General features: G+C 43.7%; 1 protein-coding gene across 3 annotated transcripts in view; it reads right to left on the reverse strand.

The window, feature by feature from the left end:
• LOC144782593 (phospholipase A2 inhibitor and Ly6/PLAUR domain-containing protein-like) overlaps positions 1-20,668 on the reverse strand; it is a 519,999-nt gene that overhangs the window by 200,233 nt on the left and 299,098 nt on the right. For all 3 annotated transcript variants that reach the window (XR_013601161.1, XR_013601162.1, XM_078661962.1), the window contains one exon: positions 19,987-20,142. Coding sequence is in view for 1 of the 3 variants with exons in the window: in XM_078661962.1 (XP_078518088.1) it covers positions 19,987-20,142 (156 nt within the window). In the remaining 2 variants the exon portion in view is untranslated. The remainder of the gene's footprint in view (positions 1-19,986; positions 20,143-20,668) is intronic.

Below are 20,668 nucleotides of genomic sequence, written 5' to 3' on the forward strand. Positions count from 1 at the left end.
TTACCACCCTATCCTCCCCGGATCTGCAATTTATGGAGATCCCCCCCTCCCTTATACCCCTTCTGCTCTATCATCGATGTTTTCACCTTTTCTTTGAGGATCTCGTGGTTCGATATTGTGCCGAGTGTTTACTTGCTTTATCTTGGGCTGCCCCGTGTTTGCGCCTCACCGCGATAAAAATTAAGTTATTTTGGTAACAGGGACGCGTTGCCACGCAGGCTATTTATGGCTGAAGACTCCTAAATGATGCCCGCTCGCGTATTAAGACCGCGCGCCTGCCGCTCCCCGCGGAAGGGCCCGCGGTAGGCCCGACATGCGTGGGTAGCCTGGGGCGCGGAGGCGCCCATCCGATACACGCCTCCACACTGGGGCACTGGGGCACTCACCTCAAACGGAGCGCCGCATGCCCAGCCGCTTACCGCCCCATTTCGGCGGGGCCTTCTCCCCTCCGGCAATTTCTTCCTTCATCGCCCGTCATGACGCACATTAGAGGAAAGTACCTCGGCGAGTCTCACGCTTCGTGAGTATCTCGCCTAGGGACTTTCCTCAATCGCCTACCAACTGACAGTTGATTATCAGCTGTTTGGAGGCACCTCGGCACCGCGACTTCGAGCATCAACGCAATTAGACAACTTAAGTACTAGGTCTCATAAAACAGAGGTTATAGAGGCCTCTATACCCTTACAACATTTTACATTAAAAAAAAAACTTCTTTATTTCCACGCCCAAAATAGCATTTTGCATAAAAAAATAAATAAACAAAAGGGGGGTTTATATTAAGGGGGCTTATTACACAAATTAAGATGGATAATGCTTCTGACTCAGACTCAGAGGGCAATAATGCTACAACTCCTACCTTTAATAAGGAGGATTTTCGATCCATGATCCAAAAAGAAATGAAGTCCTGCTTAAGGGAGACCTTCGCTCATCTTGCCCCCTATAAAAGACCCCTTCTTTCCCAAGAAGAAGTATCTGATACCTTTGTTGACCAAAGAGTGGGAGCGAAACTCACTAAAAAAAATAATAACATTTCTACTGGAATGCAAGTGAGCACGGGAGGCCCTAGCGCCTCTGGTATTGTTGGTGGTCCTAGCACCACAAAATCCTCGGGAGGTCCTTACACCTCAAACGATAGAGATGTCTTCTATGACTCACTTTCTTCGGGTGCCCCTTGCGGCCCAAATACCTTGGATGCCCTTAGCGGCTCACTATCCCAAAGTGCTCAATACTATCGGGATGTCTCCGACGATGACGATGATATGGATCCAGACGAATACGTCTTGGACTTGGATGATGGGGATGTTGGAAATTTTGACGAAGAGGACGAACCCCCCTCTACATCTAAAGATTCTATCCTAAACCCCTTGGGAGAAGAGATGTTCTCACCCTTAAACTTAAAGCATCCCCGTTCCACTCTATGGTCTCCACAGGAACACGTTTCTAAATTTATTAAAAAATTGATCAGTTTCCCTCTCGAAAGAGGGACAAGAAATATCCTAAGAGCTGAATGCTCTAGACCCTCTATTGACGAAAAGGCATGTTATGCCCCTAATATGGACCCTGAGTTAATTAAATACCTCTTTAGACTTGGGCGCGACCCCAGAAAGGGTCTTGAAAAAGCCTTTAAAGGATGCCAAGATCGCCTGCTGGATGTACTTGGCCCACTAAGCAGGATTCTTGACTCCGCCGAGGAGTGTTACCTCAAAGGCACCCAACTTGATACAGACCTTATAAGGGGTTGGAGTCAAAGAGCCCTCATTCTCCTTGGTAATGCCAATTCCAGCATTAACGCTGAGAGACGTAGACTAATCCTCTTTAAACTAGACCCTAAACTTACAGACATGGCCGACAAGGAGCCATCCTCAAACCCAAAAGGCCTGCTCTTTGGCGAAGAGCTTATAAGATCTCTAGGGAAATACGTCTCGACCTTTACTGCACTCGACAAGGCACAAAAGAATATTAAACGAGTGTTCAGTAATAATGTTTTCGGGAGGGCCGGAAGAAGGGGCCTTTCTTCCGGCCGATTCAACCAGAGGCCCTATCAGAGATCACGTCCTTATGGAAGAGGTGGACAACAAAATATTTATAACAACGGCTTCTACCGTGGAAGAGGAAACAGAGCCAGAGGTGCAAGATCACGAGCTTCCTTCGCGTCAAACCCTCCAAGTAAGTCCCAAGCTTTCACCTTTCCTCTCTATCCCTCTGAAGGTGGGGGGGAGACTCAGCCTTTTTTCAAAAAAATGGGAAGAAATAACTCAAGACCCCTGGGTCCTTTCCACAGTAACAGGCTTTATGATAGACTTCACTCAAACTCCTATTCAAACCTCTCTACCAAGAGATATTCCTATTTCATTAGAAAAAGAGAAAATAGTCGAGGAAGAGATCCACTCTATGCTGGAGAAAGGAGCAATAATAGAAGTCCCCTTAGATTCTTTAACCTTCGTAAGCTCTTTGTTCCTTGTAGAGAAAAAAGGAAAAGGTTGGAGACCAGTTATAAATTTGAAGGGTCTCAACAAATTTCTGGTCTACAGGCACTTCAAAATGGAAGGAATACATCTCCTAAGAGACCTCCTTCAAAGAGAAGACTGGTTAGTAAAACTAGACTTGAAGGATGCCTACTTCACTATCCCGATGGCGGAAATACATCAACCTTACCTACAATTTCTCTGGAAAAATCATCTTTATCAGTTCAAGGCTCTCCCCTTCGGACTTTCCTCCGCCCCTTGGTGCTTTACCAAGGTAATGAGAGCAGTAGCCTCTTTCCTAAGAGAACGAGGAATTCGACTTATCATTTACCTCGACGACATTTTGATATTGTCTCAAGATTTGCCTCAAATTCTTATAGACCTGGAAACGACTATGAATCTGTTAGAAAGTCTAGGCTTCATTGTCAACAAAGAGAAGTCTATTCTAACCCCCTCCAAATCTCTAGAGTTTTTGGGTTTCACACTAAACACTTCCAAGTGTCTTCTCCTTCTACCTCCTTCAAAAATCTCGAAGATCAAGAAAGAGATTCGTCATGTCCTAAGACAGGAGGACATCCCCTTAAGGGAACTGGCGAGACTTCTAGGTCTCCTTTCTTCCTCCATCCAAGCGATTTTCCCCGGCCCTCTGAATTACCGAGCTTTACAGAGGATAAAAGGAAGGGTGTTGAGATCCGGTCTCTGGTACGAAGACCGAATCACCTTAGATATAGAGGCCAAAGTATAACTGAACTGGTGGTTAGAGAACCTAGAAGCTTGGAATGGGAAAGCAATTTTCGGTTCAGAACCGGATTTTGTCCTAGAATCAGACGCTTCCCTTCATGGTTGGGGTGCTTGTTTCCTAGACCAGAACACGGGTGGTGTCTGGTCTCAGGAGGAGTCATCTCACCACATCAATTTCCTAGAACTTACTGCCGGCCTATACGCCCTTATGAGTTTCAAACACTCGATTCAAGGCAGATCGGTTGTTCTGAAAATGGACAATGTTTCAGCAGTGGCCTACGTCAATCGCTTGGGAGGTACCAAGTCTGCCGACCTTTCGAACTTAGCGAAGAAACTTTGGATGTTCTGTTTAGAACACAAAATTGCTCTCAGAGCAGAATATTACCCAGGGAAGTCGAACATTTCTGCCGACTGGAATTCCAGATTCCTTTTGGACTACAGCTATTGGAAATTGAACGTCGCTGTCTTCGACTCATTAAATTCCTATTGGGGTCCATTCGAGATAGACCTATTTGCGAGCCGTCTCACTTTTCAATTAGAACGTTACTTCAGCTGGATGCCGGATCCCGGCGCACAGGCAGTGAACGCTTTTCTCCAACCCTGGTCAGGGATCAATGCTTATGCCTTTCCCCCATTCGCAATGATCCAGAGAGTCCTGCAGAAGGTGAGGCAGGACAGATGCTCTCTAACACTAATACCTCCTTTCTGGCCATCACAGGCGTGGTTCCCTACTGTTCTCGAACTGACCTTCGAAATTCCATTTCTCATTCCTTCCCTGAAAGATCTCCTTACGGACGTAAACGGGGATCCTCACCTAATGACCCTATCAGGGAGTTTGAACCTTCTTGCCTGGAGAGTGTCAGGAGATCTAACGAAGTCTCAGGACTTTCGTCATCAGCTTCTACTCTCCTCAGAGAGTCATGGGCACCAGGAACTCACTACAGATACAACAATATCTGGAAATGCTGGTTTCGTTGGTGCTTGGAGAGGGACTTGGATCCCACTCAAGCACCTATTGTTGATATAGTGAATTTCCTCGCTGAACTCTTCGACAAAGGACTGAGTTATAGATCAATAAACTGTTATAGATCGGCGATCTCTGCTGGTCATGTCCTTGTTAATGGCAAGTCTATTGGTAAAAATGTTACCGTTTGTAGGGTAATGAAGAGCATTCGCATTAAAAGACCCCCGAGACCAAAATATGACTCTCTCTGGGATGTGAATTTAATTCTAGATCTTTTCACTTCCTGGCCGGAGAATTCCTTTTTGAACAGAAAATGTCTTTCTTTTAAACTCGCAACTCTTCTTTGCCTTATCTCATGCCGTAGAGTTTCAGATGTTAAAGCTCTAGAGATCTCTAATAGATCTTATAACTTATTTGGAGTTAAATTTGAAATCTATAGAAGAACAAAGACCATGTCTGATTCAATTTTTTATCCCCGTTTTGATCCTTCTCCAAAGCTTTGTGTTGTTGAATGTATGAAAGCTTATGATAGGACGATGTCTAACCTTCATCCTCTTAATGAGAATCAGCTTCTCATTTCCTTTGTTAAACCTCATAAGGCTGTCTCTTCCACCTCGATTGCCAGATGGGTTAAATCTGCCATGTCCCTAGCTGGTATTGATATTTCAAAATTTCAGGCTCATTCCGTTAGAGGTGCCATGGCAAGTAAGTCCCTTTGGTCCTGAGGTAAGTTGGAGGACATCCTTAAAGCTGCCGACTGGTCTAATGCTAATACCTTTGCTAGGCATTATTGTAAGCCTATTGATCACATGTCTAATGTAGGTTTACAAGGCTACCAACATGCATAATGTAGCCTCCGTTCTTGTAATGAAATTGCGATTCTCCTATTAACATGCCTAGAGAATCTAGATTTCATTAAAGACACGGAGGCTCACATTATCCCACCCATCCCTTTCCCTGTTTGGTTGTGGTTATATATCTTATATTCTGAGTATGACTTGAATATGATATGATGTATTTTATATTTACATTAGAATGTTATTTAAGTGTTATTTATCACTATTCAATTCTTTTCAGGATTTGTTTATGATTACTCCCTTTTTCCTAGGATACAATTTTCATTGTCTCCTTTCTTTCAGGTAATCCTTCCACTTAATACTTTGGATGTTTCATCACCAAGAGACCGTCCGGTTGACTTCTTCGTTTATCCTCCACTTCGAATTTTCTGAAAACTACTACATCTTCCTTCTTCGCCTGATTTAAAAGAGGCTGATGGTTGCTATGTTTTGTCTATTACTTCTTCTCAATGTTCTTATTGGAACCTTTATATTGTGATGCGACTGGCTTGGATCTGCAATTAAAAGTCATTGCATAATGTGAGCCTCCGTGTCTTTAATGAAATCTAGATTCTCTAGGCATGTTAATAGGAGAATCGCAATTCACATCCATCTATGATAGTGTTTTCCAAAAACATAGCTAGGTTCTTTATCCGATACTTCGGATTTTTTGGTATTAGCTCTGGAGGGCGAACCTAGTTCTCTATCCCTCTATCTCCCCCCCTTGGTTTTTTTCTTCAGCAGTAATAGTCCCAATTTTTAAAAAAGGGAATAGGGACAACGCCCAATGTTACCGCCCGATATCACTGATCAATGTCACGGCAAAAGTGTTGGGTCGAGTGGTCCTCAACCGCCTCATGGAATGGGCTGATACACATCAGATTATTACTGATATACAATATGGGTTCAGGGAGGGAAGGTCAACTATGGATCAATGTTTGAACCTCTATCTCCTGGTTGCCAAATATACCATAGCAAGCAACGAGGCAGTTTATTTGGGGTTCATGGATATCTCTGCCTCTTTCGATCATGTTAACAGAGAGAAGCTATGGGCCCTGTTGACGAGCCTAAGGGTTGACCCAGACTTAGTTAACATACTCAAAGCTTTGCACTGGAATACCTCTGCTTCAGTGCGTTTTAACTCAGAAGGAGGTACAACAACACCTTTTCCATGTAATAGTGGGGTCAGGCATGGCTGTATTTTAGCTCCTTTTCTGATCTCCCTCTACATTAACAATTTAGACAAGGAATTAGGTAAACTCGGAGTAGATTCCCCCCAAGTAGGTTCCTGCTCTGTCCCAGTCCTGCTTTACGCGGATGACGCGGTGCTGTTAGACCGCACCCCTAAGGGTCTCCAGAGGCTGATTGATGGGTTTGTCAGTTTTATGAATACACTAGACCTATCTGCAAATCTGGATAAATCCTGTGTTATGCTGACAGGGGCCAAACCTTGCAAGAAGTTCTCCTACAAGATAGGCACCCACAAACTAGGACAGGTTCAGTCCTTCTCTTACCTAGGCTTACTATTTGACGGGTTGTTAAGCTCCAAACTCCTAGTGGAAAAACACCGTTCAAAATTGGTGGCCTCAACTGGGGCAATAATTAATTATGGCCGTAGGCTGGGAAGGTGGTCGCCTGAACATGTCATGAACTTGTACAGATCAATCAGCAGCGCTAAAGTGGTTTATGGGTCAGAAGTATGGGGTTTTGCTAATATTCAACAGCTACAGGCAGAGGAAAATGAATATTTTAGAACAGTACTTAAAACCCCACAAAGCATCCCTGCCAAAATTATACATGAAGAGTTAGGAGGGGTATTTATTGAAGATCAAATAAAGGTCAGACCTCTCATAGCCTGGCTGAAGATCTGGATTAATCCAGAGGCAGATCTAAGCAGACAAATCATCACAGACTGCCTAAAAAGAGATAAAGGAATGAGTATCCCTTGGTTAAAATATGTAAAAGGTACATTCGAGGGTATTGGTTGTAAGAATCTCTTTACCAATCCGGAAGACATCACTGCTCATGATAAACTGAGAGTTAAAAAAAATTTGGGGGAACGGGCAGCCGCCTCTAGGGCTGCCACAGAAGAACGAAAACCCACAGTTGGTGCTTACAGACTATTGAAAACAGAGGAAGGAATGGAACCCTATCTTGCCCTCACACACAATGCACAGGACAGATTTTACATGACTCGTTTTAGGCTCAACCTTTTACACCATATACTGGCTGATCCTCCAGGATGTACTTTAATGGTTGAGCAGAAGGGTACCTGCGGCTGCGACAATAGGTCTCCGCAGGATACCTTTCACTTTGTATTGCTATGCTCATTTTATACGCTACCCAGGCGCAAGTTTTTAGTGGGAATTAAAAAAAAAAGCAAAGTTTAAACAAGCCAAGGTAGCATTACTGTTTTTGCAAAAGGCTAATGATCCCTATACTCTGTTCTGTATAATGAATTTTATTAAGATCTCTGTAAGAATAAGGAACTCAAGAGGGCGGTGCTGAATGTATTGTTCGCCAGTTGTTTATCCTTGGGCTAATGAATTGTATTTTAAGAATTTTTAACAGTTTTTATGAACTTTTGTGGTATTTTTTAAACGCCGAATAAAGAAAATATATTGCTATTGATATTGTTTCACCCAAATCCGAAAATGATAGAAACCTTCAGACGGTTCTACTTCACTCCATTAGAGCCTCATTGCCTGCTAAGGAAAGTGCTTAGTAAAGCAACTATATTTTCTCATCTACACTAAACGGAAACAGGTTCGGTGCCAGTTAAAAAATCCCCCCGTGAACTGGAGTTCTGGACTTTTTTGTTACGTCCAGAGGTGTCAGGGACAACACCCGAAGACCCCGGAGTTCAACCTGTCTTGGTACACAAACAAACAGAAACACGGGCTTCTCGATGGTGGCGTCAAAGACCAAAGGTTTATTACTGCAGGGACACAGAAGTCACAGAAACTACACATGGGCAGTGTCTAGGAGCCTGTTCGATTTGTACAAAGAGGATTGCTCCTTATATACTAAATATTGGGCTTCAGGCAAATTCTTTACATGTTACCACAGTTCTAAACATTCGTGTCTTAAACAATAAATATTTGGCGTTGCACAGGAATCGTCAACAGTATCTGATGTCAAAACATTACGAATGAGGGGTTCCCACTAGTCCATCATAATCCCATGTCAATTCTTTATTCAAGACCCGGACCGCCTCATCGTAAATTTCGTTACCTCCCCCTAATAAAGGCCCAGAAGGAAAGGAGCAGAGCCAGGTGTAGAAGAAAGAAAGACAGGATAAGAAATGTTTGTGGGTCGTAAATGGGCACGGTTACCAGCTTCGGCCGCCTAATCATGATCAGGCCAACGAACACAAGAACCAGTATAGCAGGACTGGCCTCAGGCTGGGGAGGCAGTTCTTGCCGAGTCATGCTGCTACAGCGTTGCTGGCCTAAGGTGCACGTGTCACTAGCAAGGTGAATTGCCGGTTAAAGCCTACGTGTCCTTTAATGGAAAGAGATCATTGCGTGTCCATTGACTATGTGAGGGCAAGGAATACAAAATGGCTTCCGTGTTCTAAAATGGATGCCACGGGTAGAACAGAAATGTGTTTGTAACTGGAGTGCTCTTGCTCGTAGCATAGCGAAAACACCAGGATGTACTAAATGGATCATTTGCGGTTCACTGATACCAAAATTATGTATTTACGACAATGTTATAAACACGAGTAAAATCGTCACGGAACCTCAGACCCTCCTTTTGCCCTTACATAGGCAATTACTTAGTCTATATCAGAGTCAGAGTCTAATTCTATGCTCATTAGGTCAGTGACATGTTGTTGTATCATCATCCTGTCTCGTGTCTTTTCTCCTAATGTAGGTGGTTTTCTGAAACAGGTTGCAGCACAGAGGCTACACAGAGCGGGACCACATTGGATAATAAGACAGCACGAGAACAGACATACTAGGATGACACCAATGACCGTCAGAACCTTCCATCCCCACTCTGATACCAGAGTCCAAAACCACTCCATGAAGGACCAGTTTCCCTTATCTACGTGTATAGAGTCGGAAATCTTATGTAGCTTAGAGATTGCTTCATAGACGGTTGGAGCATTATTTGGAATAAAGACACAGCAGCTCGATTGGATCATTCTGCATACCCCACCTCGATCTGCAAGTATTACGTCTAGAACCATACGGTTCTGCAACGTCATGAGACGATCCGCTTGAAGCTCAGCAGTTAAGTTACTAAGGGCACCAGCAGTTTCTGTAATAGTAGATTCAACTACTCGTGTTAGTTGACGTATACTTCTACTATTAGCCATAGGCCCCCAAAACGGAAGGAAACCTTTGAAGAAGTCTCCAGCTTCTTGACCAGCGGTATCTTCCTTGCTGAAGACACCTCTTGCTACTCTGGTTTTGTGATAATCTGAAGAAGCAGTGTATGTCGGAGGTAACAATCGAGCAATATAACATGAACCTGAAAAGTCAGCAGGCAGCCATGTATATGCTCTGTCCTGACAAATGAAGTAGGTACCCCTAGCAGTCAGAAAGGCAGGGGAGGAGTCAGACGGAAATACGTAAGTCTCAACGCACTCACTGCTCCCTAGCTGAGCTCTCGGATTTCTCCCATTTCCTTGCAAACAGACCTGACCTCGGTGAGGCACGACCCAAACTGAAGTGGAGCTTTTACGCTTGCTTTCTCCCAAACCAAGGCGGTACTCTGTAGAGTTCCAAGTCAAATACACCAGCAATTCATCTCTAGGATAAGATGGAGTATTATTGACGTCTTTAATCATATCAATAATTCCCTGGACTAAAGCTTTGTTGGCTGAGTTGTATTTAGTGGACCGTGGTGGACGCGGAGGATAGGTCTCAAGGGCATATGAAAAAATGGTCTGAAAAGCCTGAAATGATCCATTATAGCTGAAAGGCAAGACTAGATAGGGAATGCCTTTATCCATAGTGTGAGGTATCAAGCCACACACCCAGCAGTCTGTAGTATTAACTATCAGTTGGTGTTGATGCAAGAGCTGTACAAATGTATTGTTAATAAATTCTGAGCGTCGAGCTTGTTCGTGTTCAGGAAATGAGTGGAAAGAATGCATAGAAGAAACCGTAGAAATAGTAGGATCAAGGGAAGGTACTGTAGTTACTGGCATAAAAATCAAATGTACACCAAAGACGATTCCACCCACCAACGTTATTAAAACGATTAAAAATGTAACTGCACATTGCATTAGAAAGCATTTGCTGTGTAGTATTCTGTTCAGTCTATTTCGGCGAACATAAATTACATTTTCTCGTTGTAGCTCAGGAAGCTCCATCTTCTACGACCGTTCGCGACCACTGATGATGTGTACGTAGATGAAAATGCCTCTATCAGCCCTGGGAGTTCCCAGAACTAACAGAAAGATCGACCTTGTGTCGGACCCCCGCAGATTCAACTAGGCACACAGCCACGACCCTACGGCTACCCAGACGGCAAGGCAATTTTAAAACAAAAAGAAACAATACATAGTATTAGCAAACTTCCTGGCTGGAGGTAATGTATAGCAAATTCAAATCTGAAAATAGGCAGTTTCCTGCTTTATTTGTCCATATTGCGAGAACGTAAGTTGTATCTCAGTTTTGCAGGAGCTGTCTGATCTGGAAACAATGTATTTTCAGCTGACGTTGCAATGTTCACGTTCGCAGATGACAAATGTTCTTTTGGTACAGATGACAAATGTTCAGGGTTCAAAAGAGCAGTTTCGGGAGGAGAGTCAGAATTTGGTGAATCCGTGATCAGTTCTGCATCGCTGAAAGGTATGAACCTGGGGATTTGTTCCGTTTCAGAGGCACCGATTCCTTTCTTTACCCAGTTGTCGTAAGGAAGTGGCAGAGGCACACGTTTAGCATGAGTCGTATGGATCCAATTTCTTCTTCCGGCCACACGAATAGCAGTTCTCGTTGCTAGCAGGACTTGGAACAGGCCAATAAATCTGGGCTGAAGATTTTTCGTTCTTGCAAAATTTCGGATGACCACCTGATCACCCGGTTTCAGCTGATGGCCTGGACTCTCCGATGGCTTTGGCAATGCATCGAAAACCTGTTGGTGAATAAGACTCAATTTAGCAGTCAAGTCGAAAAGGTAATCAATTAACATTGGGTATTCCAGCTGCTTAAATTCTTTCGGTCTAGGTACCCCCCAAACATTTGCAGGACGACCGAAAACTATTTCGTAGGGACTAAGCCCTACTCTAGAATGTACGGTTGCTCTTGTTGATAGCAAAGCCAAAGGCAATGCGTCTGGCCAGGACAAACCCGTGGATGCTTGTATCTTAGCGAGTTTCAGTTTAAGGGTGCCATTGTAACCCTCGACTAAACCCGCGGACTGGGGATGATTCGCACTATGAAATTTCTGTCTAATCCCTAGGCCGGCACACACACTCTGCATAACTTTCCCTACGAACTCACTTCCGTTGTCTGACCATACAATCCGTGGCATTCCGTATCTGGGGAAGTATTCTTTAAGAAGAATTTTGGCAGTGGATAAGGCAGTATTGTCCTTCAGTGGGTATGCTTCGATCCATCTGGAGAAAGCACAAACTACCACTAGGACGTATTTCAGGTTATTACAACGATCCATGTGAATGAAGTCTAGCTGGATCACTTCAAAGGGGCAGGAAGGAGGAGCGAAGTGACCTGCAGGTGTGGGGATTCCCTTGCCAGGATTATGCATCAAGCATACCATACAATTCCTCACCACTCTCTCTGCACACCTACTAATCCCGTCATTCTTCCAGACCGGAGCCAACATCTTACAAATCCCTTTTGAACTGATGTGCGCTGTTCCATGTGCCATCGTCACTACTGCAAGCACATACGCATCAGGCAACATCCAACGTTGTTGTTCCGACAAGTCAATCCAACACCCACTCGAGTCCAATTTACCCGCGCTCTCTTTCCATGCAAGTTTTTCCTCCTCAGTCGCCTCTTTCTGAATTTCTTTCACGCTTTCCACTGTGTCTTCACACATTCCAGACTCAGAAATCCATCTTGCAGACGTTGCAACATACATTCTACTCATCATATTTCTGGCTGTCTGTTTTGCGATCTCATCAGCAAAAGCATTCCCACGACCAACATCATCCGTGATTGCTTTATGAGCACTGCATTTCACAATCGCAACTTCAGTCGGTAAGGTTAGAGATTCCAACAAGTCATTAACTAGCTGACCATGTTGAATCTTAGTCCCATGGGACGTAATGAAACCTCTCTCTTTCCACAAACGGCCAAAACTATGGGCCACGCCGAACGCGTACTGACTATCTGTGAACACGTTCACTCTCTTTCCCTTAGCTAAAACGCACGCTCTTGTTAGCGCGATCAATTCTGCAGCCTGGGCAGAATTCTGACTCACTCTTGCAGTCTCCACAATCGTACTCAAGGTCGTTACTGCATAAGCAGCAGTCACATCACCATTCTCCAATTTGAAGCAAGACCCGTCAACATACAACGTGCCATCTGGTTCTGACAACGGAGTGTCTTTTAGGTCGATTCGTCCTTTTGTTTCTTCCTCAGTTCTGAAACAACAGTCGTGTGGTTCGGGATCACTCGACTCTTCGCTAGTCGGCAACAATGTTGCTGGATTCAATATATTGCATCTTTTGATCTGAATATGACTAGCTAACAGTGTCAGTTCATAACCTGATAATCTAGCACTGGTAAGGTGTTGCGTCTTGGTTCGGTTCATGAGTGTATCCACAGCATGAGGAACCATGACTACTAGCATGTTGTTCATTACTAAACCAGCAGATTGTCGAATGGAAGCTGCAGCTGCGGCTGTAGCTCTCAAGCAACTAGGCAATGCTCTAGCTACTGGATCTAATGTTGATGAAAAATACGCACAAGGGCGTTGTTTATCACCAAATTTCTGCGTCAAAACACTCAATGCACAACCTTCTCTCTCGTGGACATAGAGCGTGACTGGCTTACTGTAGTCGGGTGTACCCAATACAGGTGCTGAACACAGTGCATTTCGTAACTCAGAAAAACTCTGTTGACATTCAGCAGACCATGGTACCGGACTCGGGACACCTTTCCCAGTCAAGGCTACCAATGGTTTTGCTAGAAGAGAAAAATTTGGGATCCATTGCCTACAATATGAGGTAATACCCAAAAAGGCACGTACTTCTCTCTGCGTGCTAGGAACGTTCATCTGTGTAATTGCTTTTATTCTCTCTGGGGTCAACTTCCTTCCCTCCTTTGACAAGAGATGACCTAGGTAGGTCACTTCTTGGCAGCAGTATTGCATTTTTGAAGGTGACACCTTGTGATTCAAATCTGACAATTGATGCAATAAAGAAATCGTAGCTGTTTTGCAAGTTTCCTTGTCATCGGCAGCCACTAGAAGGTCATCGACATACTGTACTAAAGCAGAGCCACGAGGAAGTACGAAGGAATCTAACTGGCTTTTTAATGCTTGACTGTAAATGGATGGGCTTTCACAATAACCTTGTGGAGCGCGTTTAAATCTAAAACTTCGTCCTCCTAGAGAGAAACCGAAGATATCTCTGCTTTCCTCGGCTATCGGAATGCTGAAAAAGGCATTTTTCAAGTCGACAACCGAAAACCATGCTGCTGTAGCAGGAATCAACGTTAACAATGCAGTAATGTCTGGAACCACAGGAAACTGTGGGATCACAATTTTATTAACCTCTCTAAGATCAATTACGAACCTATATACTGGAGGCTTTGTAGGGTCAGTTCGTTTCAAAATGGGCAGTACAGGACTATTACAGACATTACCTCTAGTCTCTTCTACAACATCTTTCTTGATCAGGTCTTGCACTATCAGTAGGAGCGCACGCTCACCTTCACTAGAGATTCTGTATTGTGGAATTCGTGGAAATTTGACATTTGCTTTCAAAGTTACTACATAGGGTGGAATTTCCAATAGACCTACATCATTAGGACCAGTCGCCCAAAGAGTATCAGGGAGTGAACGCAGCTCTGGTGGGAGCGCATCCATCGACAAGTACATCGGAGAGATTATTCTTTTACCCAACGTAAGCTGTACTCCTGCTGGAGAACAGTATAATGTCGCGTACAGGCGTTTTAACAAGTCTAAACCAAGCAGATTTTCGTTACAACCTGTCGTCAAAATTAGGGGTGCTTTCAATTGACGGGGTCCAACAGAAATAGACAAAGGACCAGAAACAGGGTTGTGAACAGGGGCGCCCGAAAAACCTACTGAAACGTTTGTTGAGCCAGACAAAGGTGCGCCAGGGAGTTTCGCATGTATGATAGAACTTTTTGCTGCACCAGTATCCAACAGAAACGGTTCGACTATACCTGATGTTGCTACTGCGACATAAGGCCCACTCTGATCTACTGGAACTGATACTACTCCCTCTCTTTGTCCATGGCTGTCCTAGTATTCACTTTGCTGACCTTCCTCACTAGCTTCATAATAGTCTTCAACATGATACTGTGGAGACCTATTCTGTTGGGCAGATTGTCCATTACGCTGGTCGAAATAATTAGAGGGGCGATCACTTGTCTGTGGAGGCATAGCACCTCGTCCTCGACCTCTAGAGTTTTGCATAGAACTACCACGACCTCTCTGAGCGGCCGCATCATTATTTTGCGCCCGAACTGGACAATCACTTTTGTAATGACCTTCCTTTTTGCAATAAGCACATTGATTCCATTGGTATTGTGGCCTTTGAAAATTATAATCCGTTCTTTGATATGACCCTTGCTGCATATTAGTTTGATTCGTGCGAGGCGGATAAGCTTGCTGTAAAAGTACTTTAGTTTTTAAATCTTTCGTCTTTTTATCTGATTTTTCCTTCTCTTCTTTATCCCTATTTTCGTAGTACTGAGCAGTCGCAAGTATTTGCGCAGTCGTAGAGACAGCCCACGCACTTTCAGAATTCTTTAATTTACCACTAAGTTCTGGCAACAGATTGTGCACAAATTTATCAACAAATAATCTCTGGCCTCCTTCTGTGCTCATATCCTGACCACTATGATCTACGAAAGTCTCTTCGAATCTTGTGAAAAAGTCGGAGACGCTTTCGTCTTTCTTTTGTTTGCACGCGGACAATTTATCCCAGTTAACGCGTAATGCAGGCATTAAGGTTTTCATTAAATCGATTATTCTACCAGGCAAGTTAGCAATTAAAGGTTCAGGTTTGGAACCACCTATTTGTTGACCATCCGCTGCAGTTATAGCTGCCCAGTCACCACCTAGGGCAACTGGATGATTCTCTTTACGAATTTTAGCCCAAATTGGTTGCGGTACTACGTTACCAAATAGCAGATCTATGTCAGCAAGATTCAATACACAAGCGTCAACTGTTTGATCCAACTCTTTGTAGTACCCTGCAGGATTTTTACGCGGATCTGGCAAGGCCTGTTTTACTGCTAACACTTCAGCTCGTTTCCATGGAATATGTATCCAGACTCTCTGGAATTGGGCCGGAGCGGCTGCAATACCAAGCGGTGCATTAGCTTGCACAGCTTCGCGCCAAATTGGTGGAACCTCTCTCATTGGATATTGACGATTTCGTTTCGTACTATGTTTCTCTAACTCTCTCGGTGAAAGAAGGGATGAGTCGGATCTATAACTTAAAATTAGTTCCATCGCTTCTTTTATATTTTGACCAACTATCATACCTGTAGCAAACTCTTTCTGAACATTAATTAATTCTCCTAAATTTGATTCAGGGTCATCCTCTTCCAATTCCTCACGTAGAAGGAAACACATTTCATCGAACACATATCGTTGTGTCGGTTCGTTCCATTGCATAAATGTATCTAATACATTTTGTACATTATATCTTCCAACTTTCGAAACCCATCTAAGGGCAGTGGAATCTAGTATTCCTCTTTCTTCAGTACTGGGAAGCTGACTACGTCTCTGCACAGAGTCAGAGGTAGGAGTCTTAATCAGAGTTTTATAGAAGGGAGATAGAATATTAGAGACAGAATCAGTGATTCTTCGTCGAACAGAAATCGGAGTCATAATACTTGCAGAGGCAGTGAATAGAGTAGTAGTTGGAATAGATAGATCAGGAACAGTAGGAGTAGCAGGCAAGATAGCTTGTGAAGTAGCAGGTGTGAGTGACACAGGCATAGGAAAAGAAGCCGGCAACCCTAGAAGAGGGGTTGTCGAAGGAACATTAATATTGACCACAGGAGGTACAGGAACTAGATTCAGGGGAGCGGGAACAGGGACACCAGGTTGTCCAGCAACCGGTAATTGAACATTCGGTATAGGTGGAGCCGTAGCACCTTGTGCATACGGTGGGGGTGATCGTAACAAGTAAGACAACAGGGGATCCTTTTCAGGATCCTCTACTGTCTTAGCCGTACTCGATGGCAAAGCAGGATAGCACTTGTCTATCGCTAAATTACGCTCTCTATCGGCCACCTCCATCGCTTTCTCAGACTCGTTGAGTTGCAGCTGCCTAGCAGACTGTTCTAAAGTCAACTCTTGCTCTTTCTGTTCTTTCTTCAACTTTTTAATTTCTCTCTGTTTAGATTCTTTTCGCCAATAACGGAAAGAATCAAACATTGCCGGCCGGGCTTTCTTCTTAAACAACCTTCTTTCTAGATTATCGAGAACTTCAGGTTCGAAACTACCATGTAGTGGCCAACTAAGGACACCGTCTTTCTCTGTGTAGCGGATCCATACCTCATTATAAGAGATAGGGCCCACACCAAATTTGCAATATAGATCATAAAGGGGAGTTCCAATCGGAGGAACCAAACACGAGTCCTCCAACCGGGAATCACTGTTGCAACTAAAACAAGACAACATACAATTTTTCCGACTTACCATTTTATAATCCGGAACACAAGACAAACAAGACACAAACAGAAAAGATGCGCACTCGAACCACGAACTTAGGCCTACCAGAACTGACAAATGTATCGATACCTGAACTGAACAGAATGATTATCGTAACCAGAATAACCAGTGATAACCTTACAGAACTGAACTGAATTGAGAACTAAAAGGATTATCCAAACAGGAGCAATCCTTACAAAATATTTAACTAGCAACCACTGAATACTTAACTGAGGCACTGAAGACGTCACCAAGGAGAAACCCGTCACGTTTCGCCGTACTGAGGACTGCACCTCGGGTCCAAGACAGGGCGACGGTCAAGGCAACGGAGCACTGCAGCCGTCTGAACGGGAACCCTCGTGGAAGAGGACGTCGGGGCCACTTTTGCGATATGCCGGGATCGATGAAGTGGGGCGCCTCCCTCTGAAATCTTCACACGAAGCTCCTCGAACTCTTCAGGCTTTTGGACCGGTACCGAATGACGTCGCCCCACGTTGGGCGCCAAATGGAGTTCTGGACTTTTTTGTTACGTCCAGAGGTGTCAGGGACAACACCCGAAGACCCCGGAGTTCAACCTGTCTTGGTACACAAACAAACAGAAACACGGGCTTCTCGATGGTGGCGTCAAAGACCAAAGGTTTATTACTGCAGGGACACAGAAGTCACAGAAACTACACATGGGCAGTGTCTAGGAGCCTGTTCGATTTGTACAAAGAGGATTGCTCCTTATATACTAAATATTGGGCTTCAGGCAAATTCTTTACATGTTACCACAGTTCTAAACATTCGTGTCTTAAACAATAAATATTTGGCGTTGCACAGGAATCGTCAACAGTATCTGATGTCAAAACATTACGAATGAGGGGTTCCCACTAGTCCATCATAATCCCATGTCAATTCTTTATTCAAGACCCGGACCGCCTCATCGTAAATTTCGTTACCTCCCCCTAATAAAGGCCCAGAAGGAAAGGAGCAGAGCCAGGTGTAGAAGATAGAAAGACAGGATAAGAAATGTTTGTGGGTCGTAAATGGGCACGGTTACCAGCTTCGGCCGCCTAATCATGATCAGGCCAACGAACACAAGAACCAGTATAGCAGGACTGGCCTCAGGCTGGGGAGGCAGTTCTTGCCGAGTCATGCTGCTACAGCGTTGCTGGCCTAAGGTGCACGTGTCACTAGCAAGGTGAATTGCCGGTTAAAGCCTACGTGTCCTTTAATGGAAAGAGATCATTGCGTGTCCATTGACTATGTGAGGGCAAGGAATACAAAATGGCTTCCGTGTTCTAAAATGGATGCCACGGGTAGAACAGAAATGTGTTTGTAACTGGAGTGCTCTTGCTCGTAGCATAGCGAAAACACCAGGATGTACTAAATGGATCATTTGCGGTTCACTGATACCAAAATTATGTATTTACGACAATGTTATAAACACGAGTAAAATCGTCACGGAACCTCAGAACTTATTGGACATGGAGGGGTACTAGTCTGAGATGCATCTCTCCCGGGAAGGAGCTACAGTGGCCGTTGGAAGCTCATACTGTTGCAACTCTAAGACATTAGCACGCTTCATCTCCTGTATCCTCCTCTTTCTGATTAATGTCTTCCTCTCTGTCCTTTCCATTCAGTTTTATCCCGTGTGGCTTTACTTGTTTTTCACTAGCAAGCTTTGCTTCTTTATTTGAAACTCTATATCCCACTCGCCCTCTTTGAACCTCCACCTTTTCCTTGATCTTCTAAAGTTTACAGCCCTATCTATGGGGGCAGCAATGCTGCAGGATTAGGTATGTACCCAGTGGCGGAAACCGGGACCCCAGGAATGGCAATGGTGGAGGGTCAGAATCTGAAAAGACTAAACCTACTGCTGTGTCTGTGCTTGTGATGAGGAGATTTTCACTATTAAATGTTTTGAAATTCATACTGATGTTGACATGTAATACACAAATGTACTAGGTGTACACTATTCACGTTTAGACTGACCACAGCTAATGTAGGCCTCATTTTGAAATGGTTAGTGCAGTGTCTGGCTGCCATCTTGTTCCATGCTGTGTATCTTTCTTTATTTCAGGAGAAACTGAACCAGCAATCTCAAATGGTGTTACTTTTGTTTTCTGTTCCTATGTGAAAAGTTGTGTTTACACAATCTGTTCAGAACACACCAACGAGCATGTGCAGAGTACTTCTTGGACCAAGCATATCTCATTATGTTTCAGATAACCATGGGGCATATTACCAAGGAACCTCGTTAAAATTATTGGTTTTATCGGCAGGAAACTGCTGATAAAACTGCGATAATGGGCTTGCTAATATGCGTTATAGAATTCCTATAGAATCCCAGGTTAGATGTCCTGCACATCTAACCTGGGATTCTATAGGAATTCTATAACGCATGTTAGCAAGCCCTTTATTGACGTTTTATCTGCTATTTCCTGCCGATAAAACGGCGATAATTTTAATGAGGTTCCTTGGTAATATGCCCCCATAAGTCCAAAGCAAGTTTAGAGTTGGATCATTCTGCAGTAGCCTGTGAAAATGATACATTTGTGTTATCTTCACGCACCTTAAAGCGATCGGCTCTTTGTGTGGGAATCATGGGTAGCAGAACCTTTCCCTGACTTAGCAAGGTAGGGTGGTGTCTTTATGGTAGAGCTGACCTTGCTTAATGTACCTTTGAGAATGGGTAATAGTGTGTGTTTGTGATCTTTGATTTGCTTTGAATATATGGACTGACACATTATTGTATTGATTAAAAACTAATTTGATGATTTGAGTTTAAAACTTTTCTACCCCTTTGATAAACCTTCATGGTTTTGAAACGTAACCACTCTCTGTCTTACTTGTGGAGCCAAATGTGTTCAACATTATTGACTTGTATCGATGTCGGATGCCAGCCTCAGTGGGAACTCAAGATTCATCGGAGAGTGCTTTCCAAACCTGAATTTGATCCTGGATCCTTCGTTGGTGGTGGGCGGATTGCTTTCCTTGGGCTTCCAAATAGCAGCCATCTGATATAAAAGTATGTGTTGCTAATGCTACTATGGTTTACAAATTGAGGTCCCCTTTAAACATTTTTAAACCTTTTTCATTTTCATGAGCCCGGTCACATGTTGGATGGCATTTCAGGCATGGTCCTTACCATAATTTTTGTGACGGTTACATCTGTCTGAGCTGCAGCAGTGTCGTATGATCTGCAGAAAAATGTTAGAACTCCTGATAATAATGGCTTTTTCACAGGTGGCCTGCATGGAGGGCTCCAAGCAATACTTGTCCGCAATTAAAAGGCGTTTGGAATCTACACGAAAAGAACACATTTTTATGGTTAAAAGAAAAGAGAATTGCAGCAACAAGCAGCCTGCTATCTAACACCTACACAAACACAGGCACTCTATCTCCGAATGACACTGTGGCACCCTGGGTCATTTTTAGACTGTTTTTAGAATCTCTTCATTGCTTTCTCTAGCCCTTCAGTACATTATAAACTTGTTTCTCTCAGTTCAATGTGTGTTGTTGAGACCAACAGCTACTCTTCTGAGTTCTAACAGCAGCAACATTTGCTTCTGGCATGGCAAGAAAGTTCTATAAATGTTCCAGAGGTTAAAATGATGTCATAATAAATAGAAGAGTGCACATCTGCTTGAGGTGCAATACAAACGACTGGCCATACAATGCAATCTAAATATTGAGCTAGTAGAGGGTGGGCGAGTGACCCACACTTCTCACCCCCATAAATCGAAACACATTTGTAACAAATTCAAGACCCTTTGCTGGTCTCCAGCTGCACTGTTCACCAACTTCTTCCAGCATTTTGTAAATGGTCT

The sequence above is a fragment of the Lissotriton helveticus genome, chromosome 9 (genome assembly GCF_964261635.1).
Source record: "Lissotriton helveticus chromosome 9, aLisHel1.1, whole genome shotgun sequence".
In the NCBI taxonomy this organism is placed as follows: domain Eukaryota; kingdom Metazoa; phylum Chordata; class Amphibia; order Caudata; family Salamandridae; genus Lissotriton; species Lissotriton helveticus.